At 41.8% G+C, this 24,147-nt stretch overlaps 1 protein-coding gene across 4 annotated transcripts in view; it reads right to left on the reverse strand.

Moving 5' to 3' along the window:
- DPP6 (dipeptidyl peptidase like 6) overlaps window positions 1–24,147 on the reverse strand; it is a 2,129,336-nt gene that overhangs the window by 1,191,557 nt on the left and 913,632 nt on the right. For all 4 annotated transcript variants that reach the window (XM_085631994.1, XM_085631993.1, XM_085631995.1 and 1 more), the window contains exon 2: window positions 11,244–11,358. In XM_085631994.1, the coding sequence (XP_085488120.1) occupies window positions 11,244–11,358 (115 nt within the window). The remainder of the gene's footprint in view (window positions 1–11,243; window positions 11,359–24,147) is intronic.

The following is a 24,147-nucleotide window of genomic DNA, read 5'->3' on the forward strand; positions in this document are numbered from 1 at the left end:
AAGGATTTACGTGGTTTGAAAGAAAAGAGATGGTGTGACCATGTTTTATAAGGAATTAAGTCTCCCCTGCCATACATGATAGGATATTACAAGTCACTTCAGAGTTCCATAACCTTATAAAAGAACTTGGCTTTCGACCTCGTTCCTCTATACAGTCATGGAACTCCTCGCTGACTTGCAATATTCCCATATTGTATGGCTAGGGGTACTTTATCCCGTATACAATGAAATAGTGGAAAACCGGATTATATAGATATTTTATTTTTGTGTTTACAATAAAATGCAAGCAAACATATCACTGTAATCCAGCACTCCACATAGTCATTTTATGTGTCCTTTTATATATGAAAAAAAAGAGAAGAACTCAATAAAGAAAGCATTTTTTTGAAACACCACCTGCTGAATGGACAGACATATTTTATGATCATAATCTAAAATGACTATGTGGAGTGCTGGATCACAGTGATATGTTTACGAGTTGTATGATCTTTGATCCTAAGGGGGTTTAGGGGTATTTAACCTCATGATCCTTGGCATCCAAAAAGGTATACTTTTGACCTGATTTTGATGATAAGTGCAAACACTCTCTGCCTTATACCCCGTTTCTTTTGTGTTTTGAATAAAATGCAAGCAGTCCATATGCTTTTAAATCAACTAAAAACAAACAGTACCTGATTAATTGATGGAATATCAAAGGGGTATGAGGGAGCTCCAGCTATACTGAGAGTGTTCCAAGCATTTGTTGCTGCAAAGTCAAAAGTTCCCTTTAGTGTTTTTGACTTTTTGACTTTTGAAGTGTTGAGGCCTAGGGAGTCTTTGCTTCTGGTTTGTCTTACCCCTCCAGAGACATTCAACTCATCTATTAACGGGGCTACCTGCTTAACATGGATTGCTTTATAAGTAATGCTGCAGATTTGGAATTTGAAATGAGCCTGGGGAGGTAGCTGGTGGAGCAGATGCTGTATAAGAAGCATAGGATCCGATTTCTTCGTTTGTAGAATTAGACATGCTGCTGAGTGGAAGATGGATTTCAGAGGTCTGTGTTTAATTGGTAAGTCTGGAAAGTGGTGTATTCCCTTTTTCCAGGTGAGATAATACCAGCAGCTCTGCAGCTGTTCAAGGCTGTTGAGGTGAGCTCAGCAGTGTTGTTCAGCTGGAGCTCTAATTGCTGAGATGCTGCTCTAGTGATATCCCAGACAAGTGTCTAAAAGGATAAGTTAAAATCCAGTGGAAATCGAAAAGATTTAGCAGGCAAGGCCAGATGCAACTGAGATCCCAGTTTGAAAGAGAAAGTCTGATTTGAATATTGACTGGTATGTGTTTTTTGAGTGACACAGAATAACTGGTGATTCTAAGTGAAATTGTACAGTAAAATGCATTTATAGAGACCCTTTTTAAAGAGTTCGAGGACAGAGAACGCCCCCCAAAAATCCTTATTTATCCAACCCTAAACATTTGAACAATGTCATTGGAGCAGTCAGAACGGAGCTAAAAATATTGATTTGTACTCCATTTCCTTAAATTGTCTTCTGTAAAATACACTATTGGAAGGGCCAAAGAAATGATGCCATTCAGTGACCACAGTGTTTTCTGCATTAATATGGATTTCCCATATTTGCCATATAATCCTCATCTGCTGCATAATCTGCAGATTTTAAAACAAACATTTTGTTTCAAGTTTAAATGGATCAAAAGTTCCTAAAACGTGACATGTGCTCCAACGCAGTGAAAGGCCCTTTGCTAAAATGGACTAGCCATCTTTCAGTTGCCTATTGCTGCATTTCTATATTAAACAGGTACTAACAAGGTGAAATCCTTGCCCAGAGAGTGTTACCATAAGTAACAAGCATTGGTAAATGCATTAGGTTTTGCCTAAGTGATTAATAATAAACTGTTTTATTTTGTAAGTTGTAGATTGCTGAGTAGTTGTACAATATAAGTTACAGAAAGTCTGTTAAAGTGTTATGACTTGTTTATGAACAAAAAGGCAATATATTGTGCTGTTACTAGTGGTATAGTGCGGGTAAGTTATAGCAACATTTTGAAAAATGAAATAAAAGAGGGAAATGATAGAATTGATGTAATAGCAATATTATGTGTTTAGAGGAGTTCTAACACCTTTTGGGCGAAGTGCCAATGCACCAGCTGCACCATTCAAATCATGACCCTGGTGTCTGGAAGGTAACTGCACTTGTGGCTGCCTGTTTACTAGAAACATATAGCATAGCTCTTGTACATGTACTTTATTTTTAATGTGCAATGCTTATTGCAACATTTGGAATTTGATCATAACCAAATAGATTAAGTTGAAAAAATCAATTCGATAATCCCTACAAAGTGCAAAGAAAGGTACTGAGCCATTAATAGGAAATTCCAGATGTTCTAAGGCTGAAGCATGTGCTTTACACAACTAATAATAAAAAGCATGCATTCCAGCATACTGCAAGAAGCTGTCTACCTGTTCTGTGAGAATAGATCTTGACAGTGAACGGGGCTGTTAACGGGGGAAGTTAACAACAAAAAAGTTCAACACAAAAGCGGATGAAAACAGTAATTTGGCTATGGGAACTGATAAGAGCCCCAGTTTAAGATATACTAAATACAAGAGATTTCACAAGCACCACGCAATCGTTGTGCAGGTGAAACATACAAATGACAAAATAATGATGTAATACTATCACAAAATGTGCCACATTATGCTAACAATTTACCTTTTGCTGCCGCATAATTTAGTCAACCCTGCCACATAATTTTGTCCTCCCTTAATGCAAAATACTGTTGGCCCTATTTATTGAGCACTAATATTTAAAAAATGCTTTTGTCTTGCTTTCTCTGTACAATTAAGAACATCAATTGCACTCTCCTACACTGAACGTGCACTCACTATTATCTACCATTTCAAATTGCTCTCTTAGGACAGGTTCATCGTGGAGGATTATGAGGGCCCCTGTCAAAACATATTTTTGGGGCCCTGTTCAGAACAACTCTGAGTCTGCATGATGCCAAACAATGCTGAATATATGTTGAAATTTCAGAAACAGGTTCACATACATACAGTTGAAATTTGTCTTTCCCAATCCCGAAATAGCCTTAAGATGATACTGGAAAGAGAGAGAGTCAGAGGTAAAGGCAGGCACAGAGGGGGAGAGAGGTGGAGATAGAGAAATAGAATAGACCATGGTCTAATAGAAAGAAAGTTCACCTTCTGAGAAGACTCTTTTGGAAGGTGGGGACCCTGGGCATTTGCCCACTTTGTCCATGCCTTAAAACTTCTCTGTCTTAGAAATAATCATAATTTTTTAATGTAATGCTTCACAATAAATTTCAAAAAGGTAAAGTCCCATATTGACTGGAATAAGTCCTTTGTGTCAGCATTTCAGTCTGTGGTGTCATGAGTCCGTGAGACCATCATCAGGACCATTTGTGAACATACAAGGCCACAGCGGATTGCTACTACTAGATTCTTCTGCAGAGCCTACAAAAAGAAACTTCTCTCTCATGAACGTGATCATTGATTACATTTGCCATGATCTAATTCACTTATGCTAAATTCATCTTTGAGCAAATCGTATGAGTCATTTAGCACCATCTCTATCTATCCTTTATTGTGGGTTGTTATGAAAGCCCATCAATACTCATGGTCATGATGATGGCCTCACGAGCTTGTGACACCAGAGACAGAAACGTCAACACTGTGCCACTTCTCTTTTGATAAATAGTGAAGCCCTGGATTGATGGATTCACACAAACGACTTATTCCAGTCAATGTGAGAGTGGACTCTTACATGCATTAATCTATGATAATGGACATTAAATTGAATGTACATGATTATTGTATGCAAGGTTTTTGACTCTTGCTGCACCCAACAATATAAGTATTTTGATTGAATCTCTTTGTGTACACCTGTTTGTCCCTTTTCTTTGTTCTTAATAATTTGATTGTCAAATCATGTCCACATATATGTTGGTTTAATTCTGTTTGAAAGCTAGCTAATTCATGCACAAATATTCTGTAAATGACCCCCTTGCTAGCACGTTACCTTTGTGATTATTGATACCCAGGCTTCCGTGGGGTTATAGGGTTGCCCATCTTGTTTGTGGTCATAATACATTTCTGCGGTCTTTACTGCATTTAGCTGGTGTTACAATTACTCAGTTTAATTAAACTTAAATTACTAGACTCACGAGGGCTAAAATCTGAAAATGCTTTGACAAAATATTTAATTTGTGATAAGCAAATATTATAGTAAATGTCAAATGTGAGAAGTTAACTCACTGAGACATTTTGTTGGCTTTATATTTGGCAGTTTGAGCCAATGTTAACTCGTGTCCAAGTACTTTCAACTGCTTTTAAGGTTATGATGATATATATGTGGTTTTATAAAACACAGGCTCCATGTGAGTACTGCTTAAACATATTTACCTACACAGGTTTAAAATAATTTAATTTAATTCTTTTCTACATTTGTTTGATGGACAACAAGATCCGAAATGCTTTACATATATTTTTGTTATTTTGCAAGCCCTAGGAACAGAAGTACTATACAGTAACAGTGGTTGCACTTGAGAAACATAATTGGATGATCATAGAGAGGGAAAAAGATGGTGCATGTTGGTATGTAATGAAAGAAGAAAAAAAACAATACATACTTTGCTAGTCGTATCACACATATATTTGTTCTATGATATGAAATTTAGATGCAGGAGAAAAGTTGGATATTTTGTGGTTAGCTTCAGAAATAGCATGGCACTGGATAGTGAAGGTCTACTAGTCAGTATTTCAATTAAACAGTGTGGCTTTGAGGGAAGACTTGAATTTCTGAAGGGGAGAGAATGATCAGCCTTTGCTAGAGAGTAGTCCATAACACGGAACCAAAGAAATGTATCACCACAACCTGCAGCAGAAACAATATAATGATCCCTCAGTATCTCATTTATAATTAACAATGTGCACAGTTTGATAGATTATAAAACGATAAATTCAGAAAATCCATGGATAATGGTCCTGATGGTTGCAAAATCAAGTCAAAATAAGGCAAACAGGTCTTGGGTTGTATCGGACCTTTCATCCTTGGCATAGTTTACCTGCTATCTTTTTGCCTTAAACCCTCCAGTGTGCTGACTTCAATTTTGCTGGCTTTAGGACTCTGTACACTTTGTCACTGCCAATCAGTGCTAAACTGCTTGTACTCTCTGCTAAAAACATGGTAGATTAGATTTATACCCAATTGGCATATTTAATTTACTAGTAAGTCCCTAGTAAAGTGCCACTACTTTTTGCCGCAAGGCCTGTAAATTAAATGAAACGAGTGGGCATGCAGTACTGGTTGTGCCTCCAACTTCATTATCATTTCAAACATGTCTCAGGCCGACCATTTAAGCCCGTGTGTGCAGTTGCAAACTGCCATTTTGACGTGGCAAAATAAACCTTTTGCCAGGCACAAACCTTCCTTTTTAGTACATATCAGTCACCCCTAGGATGGGCCTTGGGCAGCCCAGATGGCAGGGTGCAATGTATTTTAAAAGGAAACCATGTACTTTTAAGTTTTATGTGTCCTGGTAGTGAAAAACTCTTCAAATTGTTTTTCACTACTACAAGGCCATAGGATTAAATTGAAGTTTTCTTATTGCCTTTAATAGGTTGCAGTTTCCAAATAGGAGCAGGCAACCAGTCCATGTTTCGTGTATGAGGAATTGTAATGAAAAATCCTGTCCTTTAATGAAGTTGGAGTTTAACTTGCAAATCAAAAAATTAAATTTTTAGAAAGTTTGCATTTTTCTGCCTTAGCCATTCAGTGCCTTCAGACCGTCTCTGGGTCACATGACTGGGTGAAGTTGACAGTTGGGCTTTGTGTATTTGTCCTAAACAGCCACACACAACAGAGAGCTTAGGTGTGTCTGGTTGGGCAATCACTGGCAGGATGGTGGAGTGGAGCTGGGTGCAGTCCTACTCATGCTTGAATAGTTTGCATCCTCCCTCCACACAAAAGTCTGCATACACCCTGTAGTTAGTATGGAGACAGTATAGGCAAGGCAGGCCTGAGGACTTCAAAGGGAAACTTCTGGAAGCTTCTCCCACTTCAACGGAAGACCCAGGTATAAATATTGGACCCCAGCCAATAACTCTTCAATACTCTTCTGGGCCTGTGGGTACTCTGCCAGGAATAAGGACTGCTGTGCTGTTCGAAAGACTGCCACTATGCTGGACTATTGTTCTGAAGGACTACTGACCTGCTGTGTTGACCTGCTGCCCTCTTGCCTGGGTGAGAAGGACATGATATGCATCTGTTGAACCCAGGACCCCAAAGTGACTCCAGGGGCTAGTTGACTGGTCTCCTGACTTGAGCCTCAGGGACATAATGCTCCTAGAACCTTGACCCCAGCACCTGGACTCTGTCATCTGTGAGTCTATCCTGCCAAGAGGTGCCACCCTAGTCCTGGACTCTTGGAAGTGGGCCTACAGTATTCTGCCAGCCTCTGTGGGGCGCGTGTAACTGACTGCTGCATCTTTTCTGCTGCACTGCACAACCCTTAGTAGAACTGATGCACCATCACAGCTATGTGAATCTTCTCTGTTGCAAAGACCCGCTTTGCATCACAGCCTGCTGCCTCATTGGAACCGCTGCTGCTCGTCACATCTATGACGCAGGCCCTCTCATTCCTCGTTGATGATGCCAGGCTCTGCATCACAGCTCCTCAGAACCGAAGCATTGCCCCAACTGTTCGATGCATCCTCGATCCTGGGTTTTGCATTGCAAACCCTCATCGATGGGTCCTCGATGATGACGCAGGACCTTGCATTGCAGCCTCACCGCAACTCGGTACTGATGCATCGCTTCAGCTGCATGACGCATCTTCGATGCGGACCCTCACAATGCTCTGCCAACCAGGATTTAAGGTGCTTTGTTCAGCGGGCCTAACTTGGTCCCTGTAGCCAGACTGAGCTGCATCACAGTCAGCCTGAACTTCTGACTTTGACCCAGTCCGGCACAACCAGATATTATCAGTTGCTGCTTTGTTCTTTTTGATGCAATTGTACTGAAACCTTTAAAATTGCATACCTCCGGCTCTACTGATTGGATTTTTCTCATTTTGGTCTTGTTTTATTTATTAAAAATGTCGCTACTAATTTTCTAATCACGTTTTGGATTCTTTTTGTGTGTATTGTTTGAAGTGTTGCACAAAATTCTTTACACATTGCCTCTGAATTAAGCCTGACTGCTCTGTGGCAAGCTACTAGAAGGATGAGGAGAGGTTCATTTAGTTGTGCCTCACCATGACAACGATAGTGGTTGCTGCTTGACCAAGGCTCAAAACCAACAACAGGGCAGTCAACCAACAACCCAATTTGTTACAGGTTTTTTGTTGAAAAAAAATATATTTTTTACAGTGATTGGTGGCTAAAACATAGGGCCTGATTCACAAATGCCTCTGTACTTGTGGTGGAGGCTCTCAGTCATGGGGGAGTCTCTGCACTTGTGGTGGAATCACCACAATGAGAATTTTCATTGCAGAGATTCCACTCCCCGCGACTGTGAGGCCTCCACCATGAGTGCAGAGGCCCTTTGGGAATCAGGCCCATAGCAACAAACTGTGGTAAATCAGTGATCCAAAGTGCAAAAGGTGATGGATGTAACACAATTAAAAAATTAGTACGTTGCCAGCTATTTCTACTACTTACACTATTTCACTCTGCATACCAATCTGCAAATAAGGTAAGTGTTGTTGGTTGCATGCAGGCACTAATTGAATTCCTATTAACATACATATGAATAAACCCTGAATAAAGTCTATTATTGTGTCGCCCTACATGCTTACAGATGAACCTAGAGAGGCCACCTTGTGGACAGGGTGGACAGTGAAAGATCAGTATGAATTACATAGTAAGAGAAGGGGAATGGAAAAAGTTTGTATGTTTTTTCCACATGAAGATGAGGAGCATTTATTAAGGCTTGCCTTATTTGGAAATAGTGGCTGGTGATGGTGAGAAGATATTACTGCGTTTCTGAATGGGTTACAAAGGATTCTTGTGGAAAAATATACATTTTATCTAAGGGGTGAAACAATATCCTTAAAAGTGTAAACCTAAGTGTTGACAAAAGGGGCAATCTTATCATGTCAGATCAGAAAACAAGATTCCTGGGTGTCATCGGTCTGAAGAAGGAGCTGGGTATGTCATGTGTGCGATATTTTATATAAGGTTCCGATAGCCAGTGTGATCTGGTTGTGCCAGTTAATTGCTTTGATTTACATAACTTTTATTTTAAAGGAACAGAGGTCCCATGTAGGAGTGGTAAAAAGGTTATCACAATTTCTAAAATGAGAGACTGGAATACTAAGGAGCAATCAATGCAGTTTTATGAAGGAAATCATTTAGGATGAAAATTCGCAAAACATAATGAACAAAACAATAAGTGAACTAGCCGTGCGGAGGTTAAAAGGGAAATCAGCCGATTTTCTTAACCCAGGCTGGTAACTTAAAAAGTGACTTTTGGTGAAAGGTGAGAATACATAAAAGTCAGATCAGCATCTCATACTCAAATAACAAATATTTAGTAAAGAATTGAGTTTAGAGACGACGGTCGACGATGTTTCGATCCCCATACGAATAGTGGGATCTCTTCAGGACAAGGCGATGGTAGGAGTGCCTGGGAAGGAGCGTAGTAGCCGGAAAACTGCGGGAGCGGCAATGGTGGTAAGATGCAGCACTGGCGGACCGAAGTCAGGGGCGAGTGTGCGCGAACGCTCTGTCCGCGTCTGAACACGGAGATACGTGCCAGGCGCAGTAATTGAAGAGGGCCTCTGCTTGCAGGGGAATGGAGAACCATGCGGGTGAATTAGGGTGCGGCGATCCGCGCCGTGTGTTCCGAATGGGAGTGAAGCAGAGCCTTCGTGCTGGACCGGCCATGTGGAGATAGCCGGAGCTTCCGGGAATGCAGAGTAACAGGATGTGTACTCGATGCGGTTGATTTACATAACAGCGTCGTAATATGGGGTAGTGCTCCTTCTCAGCTTTTTTACTGGTGCCCCTAGCTGTTCTCACCTCCATTTGGCCTCCAGCCACAGCACTGTTTGTTGGGTACTTCAACTCTGGATACTATTTTTTAGCTCTAATATATTGACAGTGGTTACAGCCATAGTTTCAATGCTGGCAGTCTTAAGAGTTACTGAGAGTTAATATAACATAGAGACTGCATCTTAAAAAACTGGTTCTATTCTGAGACTTTAGTTTCTTTTTAAGCAGTACCTGCGCATCAATCTTTTTTCCATCTGATGAGATTAAGAAATAAGAACATTAAAAGTGATTGCAAATCAAACTGATGAGAATGAGGGATTAATAGAAACATTTCTAATGCTGAAGTTTTGGTAATCCAAGCAAGTTCCCAACGTACACTATGATCGGATTCCTGGATGCTTCCATATGGATTTGATGGCACAATCCGCACCCCTGCTTGAATGCGGCCTTGTGCTCTAGCAGCATGGTGAAAACTGTACATCAAACCCAGGATGCCTCTGAATATAGGGTTGTATTGTTGTTATTATGTGCATTTATCACAAGGTCTTCAGCATTTACACCCTCCTCAAGTGAAGCAATTTAAATTCTGACAGGAGACAGGGGATAGCTAGGTGGTCTTGGGGGATCACAAGGTCACCACTACCTGTTGGCTGTTTGCAAAAGTAAGATTGCATGTTAATGTGAAGGTTGAAGCAATTTTAAATGATGAGCCTGTTAAAGAATAGTTATTCAAGGACTTTGGGGAAAACGGTGTTGGTATAGCACATGCATTTGAATGAAAAAGAGGGTTCAGCTGTACACAGGGTTTTTGGTTTTAAGCATTCCATGTAACTGCCGTAGATAAGATGGCGGTTGAATATAGATAAGATTATGGTTAGAATCCTGAAGGACAAGACCACTTATATAATGATTTGCAGGCTGAATAGTCTGGATGCATTGCAGTATGACCTGGCTTAGCTGATTAAGATAAGCTCAGTGGGTGGGCGGGGGAGAGGAATTTAATGCAACAGAGTTTGAGGGCCATGATGGTGGTATCAGATGGATTTAAGAAAGTACCTATAACCTGAGCAGGAAATAGAGTGTGCCGATGTTTCAAATAACATATGATAGAACAGAGGAGCCGATGGGGAGGAGTCAATGAATGTAGCAGGGATGAAAGTGAGTGTATTGTTGAGAAGGGGGCTTGTTCCACCACATCTGCACATTTTCATGCTGATGTGGATACAGCGTGAACCATCTGTATTGATGGTTGCTTGTGTAGTTGAATCACTAAATCGACCCAAGACTAAGAGATATCAATACAATAAATGGGCAGCATGAATCATAGTCATCCCTGATGTAGGTGTTTCCAAAGCATACAGAATGAGCATTTCACACATTGTATCAGACTTTGTTCATGTGAAATACCTTTTAAATTTCATAAGGGTCAGGAGATTGTCATAGGAAAGTTTATGGTACCATCTCCGAGGAGAAATTAGTGAGGTGGATTTTTGAATGTTGATATGAACAAAATTGGGGTTGGAAGGAATTTACAGTGTGTAAGTCACTAGTGGTTCGGTGAAGGGATAAAATAATGTAGCGGAAGGGGGAGACAGAGGAATTTGACGGTTGTGAGTTAACAATATTAGTACTGGAGGAAGGAGGTTCTGCCAGTCACTCACTAATTTTAGGGAGAGACTGATCACTAAGAGTTGGATGGCGACAGAGTTAACAAAATATCACAGAGGAAAACCAAGATTTGGCAGTGTGCTGATCACTCAGTGCTATAATGAGACACAGTCGACACAATATTGGAGGTAACACAGAAAAATAAAGAAATAATTATAATTAATTGCTAGAGGAGTGAAAGATCTTTCTTCATTTATATATCTGAGCACTCACTTTAAAGACTTGAAAATAAATTTGCTGACAATTCTCTCTCTCTCTCGTTTGTGCACAATAATGGCAAACAAATGAACTTTGTACTGGCAAGGTTGAAAATTGTACTAAAGTAAATACTTTACTTTCAGAAACCAGGTCTATATTTACAATATTTATGAATATAGTGCATCATCAATCTTGTCTGTAATGCTTTCCTAATTTCGGTCTGTAGGATTTCACACTGGATCACCGAGTTGGACTTGTATCAATAATTGATCGATCTCCCTTTGGTAATTCAGTATTTCAATATTAGAAGCGTACTTTTTCAGATTATGACATTGGAATACATGGATTTGAATTACATTACCTGGAGTTAAGAGGATAACTGATGTGACTATTAGGGAACAGATAACCAAAATAACCAGCAAGGCGATTGCAATTCCTTTCCAATTCCGTTGGGGAGGGTTGCTCCCCACCAGCTCCTGAAATACAACCAGAGAGAATGTTGATTATGATAAGTGTCACGTACAGACATGAACACAAAATACATTTAACGATATGCAGAATGACACCATGCAAAATATAGTCTGACCAAATACAATGCCACCACTAGGTAGCACACTAACCTACATCACATTATGAAACCATCAGCCTTGCAGGAAAGTGGTTAAGTCCATCACCCTTCTAAGGGTTTTTTTGGTGGCACTAGACACTTGGAGAGCTTTTTATTTTGTTGCCTGTAGCTGTTCAAACTATAGCTAAAACATCTCCCTTATCGTGCCCCAATATTTCTGTCATAAATGAGCTGCCTGGAACATAAACAATCTTTTTTTCAAGCAACAGGTTTTCAAATTGACTAATAAATTAGGTTTCCCTGTGGACTAGTGGCACAGTTTTGTGGTCAGCAGCCTACAACCTCGACACAAACTACTGTTGGCAATGATTACACATCTGCAATTCCCATTGACCTAATATTCTTATCTTGGGAAGCTCTGGCTTTGTTTTGTTCTATGAAAATACTTTCTAGGCTATTCATTTTTAGTGTGCACACTAAGTTAATTTTGCAAGCACAGGTATGAGGTTGATATGCTTGCAACAAAAAGTTTGAGAGAAAGTGCCCCTTTTGCATGGTCACTCATTTTTTATAGACTGATGCTGCTGGTTTTGCAACTCTGCACACTAGGCCACTGCTGTCCAGTCCCTAATGTATGAGTGCTGACCCTTAAAACTGGACATAATTTGCTAAATCCTAAGTGACAGATTTAATTTTCCAGGTATGCATAGTATCGGGTGTAGATAGTACACCCTTGGCATGGTAAGTTAAATGTCACCTGTGGACTGCAGCACTTATTGTGCCATCTGCTAGTGTGACAACAAAAACATGGCTTCAGGTCTATCAATGTAGCATGATGGCTCTGGTATAAGCCTGCAGTCTGACCTTTCAAAATAACCCTTTTAATAAGGAAAAATTCTTCCATTTAAATATTAAGCCATCCCTACGTTGGCCTTGCTGCACACAAGATAGGGTGCCTAGAATTTAAAGGTGGGGTTTGTAGAAATATATGTTTACCATGTGACAAGCCCCCCAAAACGATTTTCACTGAGGAAGGCTCTGGCTGTCCTATGAGGAAAACTGGTTTATATATTAATTGTGCTAACTCAGGTTTAGGAGAAACTAGAGAAGTGGTTCAACCACTATTTGTAACATTGATTACTGTCTGGGCCTGCAAAAGGACAGGAGAAGTCTGAACCTACATGTTCAGACCTTTGTAGAGATCCGAAGGTCTGGACCTGCTCCCACTTGTTCACAGGACTAAGAAGTGTCTCCAAGGGTCAGTTCCCTGACCTCCTGTGTGGCTACATGGTGCAAGAGGCCTTTTTCCTGATTTGGCCATCTGGCCAGTAGCAAGTGGAACTGAACTAGTCCCTGCTAATAGCCTCTGCTGAAGTGATTCCAGCTCCCTACATGCTATCCCTGAGGTGCTAGGTGACCAGGAGGAGCTTCTTCAGAAATTCTGTGAAGTTGGGATTTAGAAACTATTTGGATCTCCAGGGCCTCTGGAGCATCAGCAGGACTTTGTGTCAAAGGTGTCTGACTTTCATGCAAGTGCTTCCGGCGTGCTTCGTTTGTGGATTTTGAGCACCTTAAAAAGACTGAGTCCTAAAGTAGAAATCTTGCTGGGCAAGGGCGTGAGAAGTATCCGCCTCACACAGGGACTTTGTCAGCCACAGAATTAAAATTTTCCCCACTCCGAACATTTTCCACCAAAACCAGCTGCTTAAGCAGGTGTTCAAGCAGCGACCATCTGGCTCTGAGAGGACATTGGTGAATACAGCCTACAATCTAGGACCGCCGGAAGATTCCAACTTCCATTTCACAGATTAAGTCAGAACGTAAAATCTTTGATTAAGGTCAAACCCTCTTGTGCACCTAGGTCCAGGTCAACCGCAAACAGTAACTACTGATTCACTTTTTTCTGGCACTTTTACGTTACACTAAAAAACAGATAATATCTCCAGTTCCCCTTATTGAATTAAGCCTTTTTATCGTCATGTTATTTATTACGTTTCCCCAGTTTTTTAAATTGGAGTGGGATTTTTATTGAGTTGTGTTTTTGACTTTTTAACTGCTTCGATACTTCGAAATGCCTTACAAATGTTCTGTAAATTAAACCGGTCTTCTCTGTGCCACAGCTGACAAGGGTTGGGCTTAGGTTTAAATTACTGACATCTTTGCCTGGATCTAACAGGTTAGTGACTATTACTGGTGGTGAATTACCATTCATTCCAATTAATACATCACTCTCTTACAATATCTGCTTTGTATGAATGTGTAACCATGTGAGCCATCATATTTAGCTTTGCCCACAAATACTGACTTAACTTTACAGACAACACTTTTCAGGCTGCTAACGCTCGCATGTGTTTACTATATATGTAAAAACGTACCCACCCAATGTACAAATGCACCAAATATGGCCTTATCTTAGCTAAACTGACACTGATTACCATCTCTGGTCACCAGCCAACTCAATTTACTAGTTTTAGTTGTTCTCTGGCCAGCCGATTGGTGGTAGACTTGCCTTCCACAAACTGCTGGGCTTTTGTCACTTTTCCTGATCCACCCCAACTCTACTGATCTCTCTTGCCAATGTGAAAACAGTAACAAAAGTTAGGGGTGCACTGTGTGATTTGTAAGGAGTTGTCAAATCAACAGTACCTACTGCAGCATTCAGTCTAGCTGTACCAGGCCAGCCACATGCAGCCCCATGAGTGGCATATTCTAAGGGAGGAGGACAATAGGTGAGGAGGTTGCCCTATTTGTCCTTGAATGGATGACAGCTGATTGGCATACTGTCAGGGTCTCTTCCGGAATATCTTAAATCTCAGTGATGGGCCCGGTGGCGGCTCAACTACAAGGCAGATCACTGAATGCCCAGGTGGCCAACTTTCAATATTAATTAACCCCTTGCAGACTTTTGAATATGCTAAATTTCATGCTATAGGAAATGTGTGACACACTGCATATTTTCACAGTCACAAAATTTCACAAACTTTTTTCCCTCAGGACAATGGTTCAAGTAGAAACTGTTGCAGCGACAATTTTAACTCACTTCAGTCCCCTTGCCGGCATTTTGCGTGACTTTTCAACACCAGGGTATGCTCTTGCATTGAGTTTTCAGGTGCGACACTGTGAAATGAGTTTCACAAAATTTGCTATCATTTTGTGCAATTTTCACCAGCAAAATGTCTCTGTTTCCCACAGACCTTATATTATCCATAAATGTATCTCTTGGACCGGTGATCAGTGGTACTAAACTGTGATTACTGCATGCTCTAAAATAACACCGACCAATTAATTTGAAAACTGGCAGAGGAGACCAAGCAACTACATACAATCATGAAAATGTTTATCCAATGAAATACCTCTTGCACAATGAAAAGTAACTACTATGGTTAAATGAGGACACCAAGCATTGTGCAAGTTGCAAACAGAAAGTAGAATTATAGCTGATAGCTTTTACAACCAACAAACCGAAACTCAGCTGACACAATGCTATCTGTGAGATTTGCCAAACACTACAGATATATAAAACACTGCAGACAACGTGCACCCTGTGTATTTTTTTTTATAAGTAGCAGTTCTTTTATATCTCTCCTCTCTTGCACTGCTTGCATATTCTTTTGCATGGATATTTTGAGAATCTCTTGTTTTTTTCTACTTTTGTATGTGCCGTCCTAGTTTTATATAGCGCTAAATCGACCCGAAGAATTGGAGCTCTTTAAATGAGCACCAGTTACACGAAAAGATTAAGGGCGCAATTATGACTATTGAAGGTGTGAGGGTTGGAGGCCCGCCAATGCCATGCACCCGTACCGCGAAAAGTCGCTGCCGCCCGCCCACCAGATTACAAGTTTTTTGTGGTCTAGTGGGCAGGCAGCATGGCGGTTCCCACTGCGGTGCCTCTTTCAAAGGTAGCAGTGCCTTTGAAAAAGGCACCGCAATGGGAACGCCTCACAAGGTTCCTGCACAGCATCGACTGTAACGTCCATTCCATGCAGGAACTGGTGTGCATGCACAGAGGGGGGCACATGTTGTTTCCCTGTGTGCATACACAGGATGCAGAGGCTGTTTTCTCACCGCCAGGGTTCTGCCAAGCATATTGCAGCCTCTGTTCACCGCACCACCACTGCTGCTCCACCATGAGTCTGGCGATCCTTGGACCACAGTATGTAGAGCTGATGCTTAGAATCAAACCCTGTTTCCCAGTTTCAAAATGGGCAGCACTGGTTGTTACGCCACATCCTCTCCCCTTTGTTTATGTCCAGTCCTTTCTTGGATTGCGCTGCCTCTTATAAAAAAGAAATCCACCAATGCTCTTAAGCACTCTGGGGAATGTTTGTTTTTCAGGCTGTCATTGCACAGAATGCCATCATAGGTAATGTATGAAAAGACACGCCTCAGACACAAGCACAAATGAGCCAGGAAGGAAAACTAAAATAGAGAATACCAGCACGTAATTAATGTCTTCCTCTTCCGCTTGAAAACCTTTTCTCCAATTGCAAAAAAAAGATAATGGAGCCATTAGTTACGCCTTTTAACTAACAAAAGACATTATGTTGAAGGTATATTACGAATTACCATACCCTATCAAATTTACACATCTCCTGCCCGTTTAACCGCCACCCCTCAGATCTATTTTTTTAGGTCTTTGGGGTTATGTGTGTCTCTTGACATCATAATTGCTAATTGAGATTCCCATATATGGCAACTGTGCCCTTGAAATGCTTTAGTTACATTGGGCAGCACCTCCGATAGATTATATTACATTTTTAGCAGTTTAGTTCTCTTTCCTTTATCTTTGGTGCAAACTAAACCATAAGATCGTCACTCTATCTTATCTTTAAATTAGACATTGCTTCGGTAATTATATGTGAAACACAGTATCTAAGACTAATTCCTAGAGTTTCAGAACTTTCTCATTTTTATTTTCGTTCCAGTCCCCTTTTGTTTGCTATTCATCTAGTGCATTTACATTATGTTTGTACTCAGTAAACCAGTTCCTTCTTCAATAGACTCCTTCAAAAGAAAACTTGTTGAACTGAAAGAAATGTATATTAAAAAATTATGCAAAATTCCTTTAACATATAGGAGGGTAGGGACCATTCGGGCTGTGTGATGTGCAATTCTGTTTGTATGCTGAGAGTATCATTACATATCAAAAGGATAGTGATGAATTCGACTATACTGAAGATGGAGTGCTTTCCATGAATTTTACAGTATTATAGCCAGTTCATTTTTTTCAGATTTCAAGCAATATTACATATTCGCTTGGCACAAGTCCATTTTCTAGAAGATCACCAGCATTATTTATTATACTAAATGCTGGCACACAGGAGAGTATGGTCAAGAAAGGCATATTGTATGAGATCATTGTTCTGCGGATAATTCCATGTTTAAATGGTACAAGAAAAGGGGCATTATGTAAAGTTCGGCAGAGGTGGTATCCCGCCGTAAATTGGCGGGCCCCTATTCAGTTCACCCCGCTGTTCAACTGCCCTATTTAAAGGTGGGGGGTCAACTAGGGTCCTAAGACTCAGCACGGTCACAGTAACCAAAGACCCATCCATTGGGAAGGGAACCCTATATATAGAAGCATAGAGTGACAACCGAAGGAAGTAAATGCGGTCCTAGTGCCATGTTTAGATTCTGTGCCTGATGGTGCCTTCATTGCCCATGAGAATAGGGATAACAAGAGCAGAGCTTGGGGCACCAAAGGCAAGCTAAGGGTGGCAGCTCCTAATCCTGTAACCCCTCTTTAATGTCCATGGCCTTCCATCCTAGTTTTTGGGCACAGGACTATCGAGTGAGGTGCGGTAGTCCCGGGCATAAACAACTCATTAATTACTCCCATTCCTAGGAGGAAAACGTACTGCATGTTCAGAAAACAAATCCCTAATTTTTACTGATGCGCATCTGACCATTTTGACCAAGTTGCGGTGATGCTAATAGGTCTGGAAAATAATTATTTAGATTTTATGATGACCCGGTTGGAATATGTGCACAAGGCACAATCATTCATATTTACATTCTCTCGCTAAAGAAAGACTAGTCAGATGGTGCAAACACATTTCTTGTGCAGTTGGAGTTTGCATTTCCATTGCAGTAGTTTCTTCTTCATTTTGGATGCTGCTCTGACTACAGTTGTCTCTCTTTCAATTTGTATTGGCAAGAATGCATCGAAAAATGTATTCTAAGTGAAGGAAGTTGGTATTCCCAATAACAGGCCTTGTGTTTGTTGTATGGCACTGGGATCATTCCCAAAACTCCTCTGACTGGTACAAACCTTCCTGGCACAAATAAAAGGAGGTGATTCTCATTTTTGAACAACAAGTAATTATACAATGTTCCCCTCTAGGAGCGACGGGACTGTATCTGTGCCTTTGCACTGCACAACCTATCACAATCCTCCTTACAACCATCCATGCGCCATCGTATAGCCCTGGAATTCCAAGGCTCTTGTACCTTATGACACAACCTAACATACTAGCTGTAACCTTTCATACTTCTCGAATCTGTGTAGAATTGGTCTGAGAGTGCTTAACATTAATTATCTACTAATTAGAGCAGCTGCTTGATTTTATTTAGGAGTATTGAATGCTTAGCCGAGTTTAGAAACCCACAGAGCATCAAAGGAATAACAGGAATGCATGCAAAGTAGAACATTTCACATTTATATCTCCTCCACGAGCAGTCACTCAAAGGCTTTTCAGAGTGGGCGTACAATCTAGGCTGAGAATACCATAGAACATATTGCATCTGACAGAATAGCAATACATATGCAATAGCTGAAATTGTTTTTTTTTTCCCAGCAAACTATGAACTTGTTCCATTATTTCAGCCTGAAATTGAAGAATCTGCTCTGACTCAGATCTGAATATTAAACTCCAGGCTGGGCATTTTCACTCTGCTTTGTTGGAAATATATGCATTTCCTAAGATGTCTGTTGGTGCAGAAAGGATATGATGCACATTTCTTTCATGGTTTATGAACTACGTGCCCTGAGTATATGTTGACAAGAAATTCAATAATGCATAAGGCTCTGAGTCAGAAGAATGCCCTCTAACACTTACACGTGCAGTTCTAGTGAACAGAACTAAGTGGTGCTGTGCAGTCAGAATTGTGCACTTCACCTGCAGGATATCAAAGATGATTATGCTAATATAAGGTTGAAAAGTTTAATTGGCTTAATAATCGAAGGTGTTGTGATTACTGCATCTAAAGTTGTGCTTAATGTAAGAGAAGTATATTTGAAGATGTTATGGGCATACTTAATGAGCTGCAACCGGTTTTCAAATGTACACCAATACAAACTCCTCCTAAAGAATCCAAATCTTTATTGTGCTTTGTGTTAACATCATCATAGGATCCCTTAGACCTTTGCACCAGCCAAAACCACGGATACTTTAGGGGTAACCACTTAACATGGTCTACCACTAGCAAGTCATTAGGGAAAAAATTGGGATAATCCATAACATATTGTAAATGAACTATAACGTTATTAAGAGGCTACTATGAGAGAGCGGCTGTTGTAGAACACATTGGAAATGAATATTATCTGGTCATTGCCAGCAACTGCTTCGCAACTGAGTGTTGTGGTTTCTACCAATAGAAAAACACAACAAACAATTTAGAACTGGAGTAAAGAAATCTTTTTTTACAATGGCACGGGAGGTTGGCTCAGTAGGGCACTTCTGACAATATCAGGAAGACCAATCAGGAATTTAATTTTGGGAGAAGAAGGTATTCAAATCCAGGCTGTCCTCTAAAAGATGATTCCTATTGGCAAGTGATGGCAAGCATAGTGTGCACCTAAAGAGCATGTACTTTGGGTGCAAGGTGAATGTTGAATTCTCTCATCAACAAGTGTTGGATTCTGGGAATGAGGAGCGCCTGCAGCGGATGACTCCATGTTTGCTCTATGGTTGGCTCCAGAAGTCAACGCAGCCTAAGGCATGAACAACATTTGATTATGTCAAATTAAAGACAAATACATTAATTGTAATTAATTTTAAGTTCTGTGAAAATTAAATTAGATTTTTTGTTTACTAATGTGTATATTCAATGATGAAATCTAAATCCAAATGTATTGATTTACCTCTTTGGCTTTGATGATGCAATATCACACAATTTGGGCTGGAGAAAGCTTACTCCATTAAAAGCAGTCCAGGCCTGCAATATGTATAGAGTGGGGGTGAAGGGGACTCCTGGATGGTCTAGCACCATCTTCATCTCACACTTCCCACCCTGTTAAGCCTGCAGCAGAACTGTGGCCAGATTCGAATTCCTGCCTATAAAAGGGACTTTTTGATCCAAGATCAGCCTGCAGATTCAGCTTTTCCACTTTATTGGGTACTAAAAATGTGAAAACTGCTGGTTGTGAAAGTAGCTAAGATATGTATTGTGTTTGAATTACCTGCAACCTTATTTATAGTGGCCACACTTAACAAAAAGTAAAGGTCCACATATGACAACAAAGAAACAGAATATGCTGCAACGTGGCCCATGCCACTATGGTTTCCCATAACAATACTATGATGAGAACAACATTTAATTGAAGGCTGTGCACATAATTTCCAAACACATGCATCATGAAAACGTCTACCATTCTCAACAGATATGAACGCCAGTGGGTTGAGCGCTGTGATTATCCTGGATGGCCTTACTAGCCTCGAAGAATGGAATTTGGTTGCTGCCTACTGATTAACACTGTTCTAATGTCAAAACTGACTGTGCATGCATTTCCTTCAATTCCAAGTACCCTTTTTGATGTCTCTTTCTAAAGAAAATGATAATGTAAAGTTATGAGTATCACCCTACACAGTGGTTTATTCTAGATCCTCTCCATTGTGTACTGAGTCCTTCCTTTATGTTAATAGTTTTGTAGATAGCATGTTTTTTTTTGTTGCTTACTTAGAAGACAGTCTTCTATGTGTTCTTATTATAAATGTATGATGGAAAGCAGATTTGTTTACTACATATGCCCATCCTGCAACTCATTGTATTTTGCCATTCTACTGATTTTTTTCTATTCAGTGACAAAGGTTCAATATTCACAAACTGACCCTGAGTCATTTCTAAGAAGACACCTTTTAGGTTTGGTGGTGGCCAAGACTGCTTTATTTTACTAAAATTAGTTGTATAACAATCTTACTAATAGAGGCTTTCAGCTAGCCCTCTTCATCCATGGCCTATTATTGCTCCATTCACAATGCTATTACACCCACTACAGCATACAGCATGGGGCATTAGGTAAGCCCACTTCAGCCAGTAGCTAACGTCACTGTAGAAAGCGATGGTATTCAGCACTTTCACAGAGAGCACATCAGTAAACAAAGCAGTTCCTTTTAGTTCCATGGACTACCATGGTGGTCTGTGGTTTTTGAGTACCAAAGATACTTTAGCTTTCAGACATTTTTTCAATTTAACCCCTTCCCTGCTCATGACGGAACCACTCCGTCATGAGCCACGGGTGGCGTGTGCTCATGATGGAGTGGTTCCGTCATGCTGCGGCCGTTGGTGGCCGCTCCGCCCACGCGGCGCTAATTCCCCGCCTGTGCGGGCGATTAGCGCAGTGGGCGGAGACGTGACGGAACCACACCGCCATGAGCACAGCTCACCCGTGGCTCGTGACGGAGTGGTTCCGTCACGAGCACAGCGCCACTGCACCTGCCCCCAAACCCCCCCAGCGCCGCGGCGGAATTCCTGCCGCGGCAAAGGGGTTAAGATTGGCGAGGGCCTGGCTACTTCATCAACAATATTTTGCAAAAACCATGACCAAATAAAACAAGCAGTAACAAAGCGAAAAGGCTGGCAGCCAAAAGCAAGCCCATTGGCTTTGGCAATGTCTGTCTAAATTTCGCTTCTCAGAGCCCCTCTCTCATTCTTCCATTGATGGCAGCCATTGACAGTTTGCCGCGCCCCATTTTCAATTCTAAATTCATCTACTGACTAAGGATAAATTTCCTGGCCGAATTGTTTTTTCTTTGCAGCTTTCTATATGACCAGTTGAGCTAATAGACCTGTATTTCTTTAGAGACCTTTGTACTTTTTTCCACAACTGCAATGATAATTTAAATGATTGACAGCCTGGTCAGACTGCCGTGCATCTGCATCTGGCAGTCAGGAGCGGCCTCAAGAATGGGGGAGGAGCTAGGAGTCACTAGCCGCAACGTGCGCGAGCATCACGTCCTCGGCCGTCCTACATCATATTAATTCTCCCTGGTTCTTAACTTTTCATGTTGTTTTCCAGGAGACATTAGTACACAACAAAGCATCAGATATTGATTCTTTCTCGCTGCACATTTTCATGCACTCAATGAACATTTGTGTCTATTATATTTTTTGGTTCCTATGCATACTTTTCAGAATAATTTGAACCTGTTTAATATTCCTGAACCTTTACGGCAACCATGTGACATGTTTTTCTGCTCTTGTTTCATAGTTGACTCCTATAATTCACTATTATTATGTTTTTGCAGATTTCAAGCACCACTGCCCAAAATTTCCCATGATGACTATGGTATCCATTGTTGTGCTGAAACATCTTCATATACTAGTAGACAAGGGACATAATGGGTCCATTACAACTGTCTAACTGTGTTTAACATATGACTTTTTTTAAGTTACCCCTGGCTCCTTTGTACTCTGGTGCATTCACATGTGTTTATGTATACATACATGTGTGATCACTAAGAGCACAGAGTACTTCACAATCTAAAATGTTGTTCAAATAATTGAATTCAATGTTGCGTAAATTAAAGGGTCTACTACTCTAAACGATCATTGCATTAGTTAAGGCTGTTGTCACTAATGATGCTGGATTATTTCAGTTCATATATGGTAAAAAAAAAATCCTTTGATTCCGGCCTAAATATTTTGAATCAATAATCAATAGTCTTAGATTAAGTAAATCCTATGCTAAAGCGAAATTGTTTCAGAGTCACTGTTCTTACTCAGAATAGGAAATAGACAGCTGAGCCTGGACCTTGGTGACAGGCCAACAATGGCCTTCACCTTGGTGGGAATGCTAGATCTGCTGTGACACCCATTCCATAGGCTAGGTAGGCCGTGTCCGACACGCCCATCAGGCTGTGACACCCTCCACATTTCTGAGCCATTGTGTGGTAAAAAGGGGTTCATTCAAGCCGACCTCAATATGTAATTTCACACCTTCAGGAAGGACCTCAAGACCTGGCTCTTAGACTGATCCGGAGCCCCCCCACCCTCCACCCCAGCACCTTGAGACCCTCACGGGTGAGTAGCGCGCTATATTAACCCGATTGATTGAATTTGCCCCAGTCAGATTGTAGTGGTCTAAGAAATGTATGGTGGAAGAACTACCAGCAGACCAGGGCTGGACTGGGAACCCAAAACAGCCCTGGCAATTTTGTTGGACGAGTCTCCTCCTGGGGGGCTGCAAGGGTGAAGCGCTGCTGCTTTTGTTACTGGGGGACGATATTGCAGAATCACTTTAAAACCGACCCCCAGTAACGAAACCGGCCCCCACCACTTCAAAACCAGCCCCCAGCCTCCCGGGCAAACGGCCAGTCTGGTCCTGCAGCAGACAGGTCAACACTTTAGGGCTCTTATCTAGGTCCAACTGTGTGTATATATAGGCTGACCACCCACCTCTTCGTCTGTGTGCCAGGCGCAATAGTAGAAAACAGCAGTTTCAAAAGCTATCCACTTGTCATGGTTCCCTCGGGAGGGCTAGGCGAGGTGTGGTGGCTGTTGTTGGGTTCCGGTCCGGGTGTTGTGTGCAGCGCGGCGGGGCAGGGCGGGTCAGCGGTCTAGCTGTCTCGCCCGTCCGCCCTACCCGGAAGTGTATCAAGCGGCCGGAAAGCGCTGCCGGGTTAGTCCGCATAAAACCGCGGTGCTCAACCCAACAGCGCTTCCAGTACTGACCCGGAGTGCAAGCCTGCTGCTTGCGACCCTACGATGGACGCCCAGCTTCAGCCGTGCAGCCCGAGACCTTTGCCGCCAGAGATGCGTGGTTGCGTCATCCTCGCCCGGAACCCTCCTCCATGCCTGGACCTCGGAGACGCTGGTACGCGTTCTCTGCTTCTGGTCCCCCCCATCACGCAGGAGCGCTCGTCACCCTGACCCTTCGACATCACTTGCTGCTACCTTCCCTTTGTCTTTGCCTTTCGGCGCAGGAGCGCCTTATCTTTCCTGTGTTTTCGCTGTGACACGCACAGGGAAGCGTGTACACAGCTGTTCCTTTGTTTTACCACGCAGGAGCACCTTGTATCGCACTGTTACACGCACAGGGAAGCGTGTACACGGCTATCTTGTTGATTTCACCGCGCAGGAGCGCCACGTAACTCGCTGTGACACGTACAGGGAAGCGTTTTCACGGCACTTGTTTCTTCCTGCCGCAGGAGCCGCAGGAGCGCCTTATGTTCTTGTAACTCGCTGTGACACGCACAGGGAAGCGTGTTCACGGCACTTTGTTTCTTCCCGGCGCAGGAGCGCCTAATGTTCTGAAAACTCGCTGCGACAAGCACAGGGAAGCGTGCTCACAGCTATAGGTTTGATTTCGCCGCGCCGGAGCGCCTTATTCCAGCGGCTTCCGCGACACGCACAGGTAACACGTGATTGCGGCTTCCTTTGTTTCACCTTCATTCTCCGGAACGCTCCCTGTTTTCTCCCCGTCCTTACCCAGCTACCATGCATGGAAGTCTGGTGGCCCTTCTTCTGTCGCTGA

This window comes from Triturus cristatus, chromosome 10 (genome assembly GCF_964204655.1).
Source record: "Triturus cristatus chromosome 10, aTriCri1.1, whole genome shotgun sequence".
In the NCBI taxonomy this organism is placed as follows: Eukaryota; Metazoa; Chordata; class Amphibia; order Caudata; family Salamandridae; genus Triturus; species Triturus cristatus.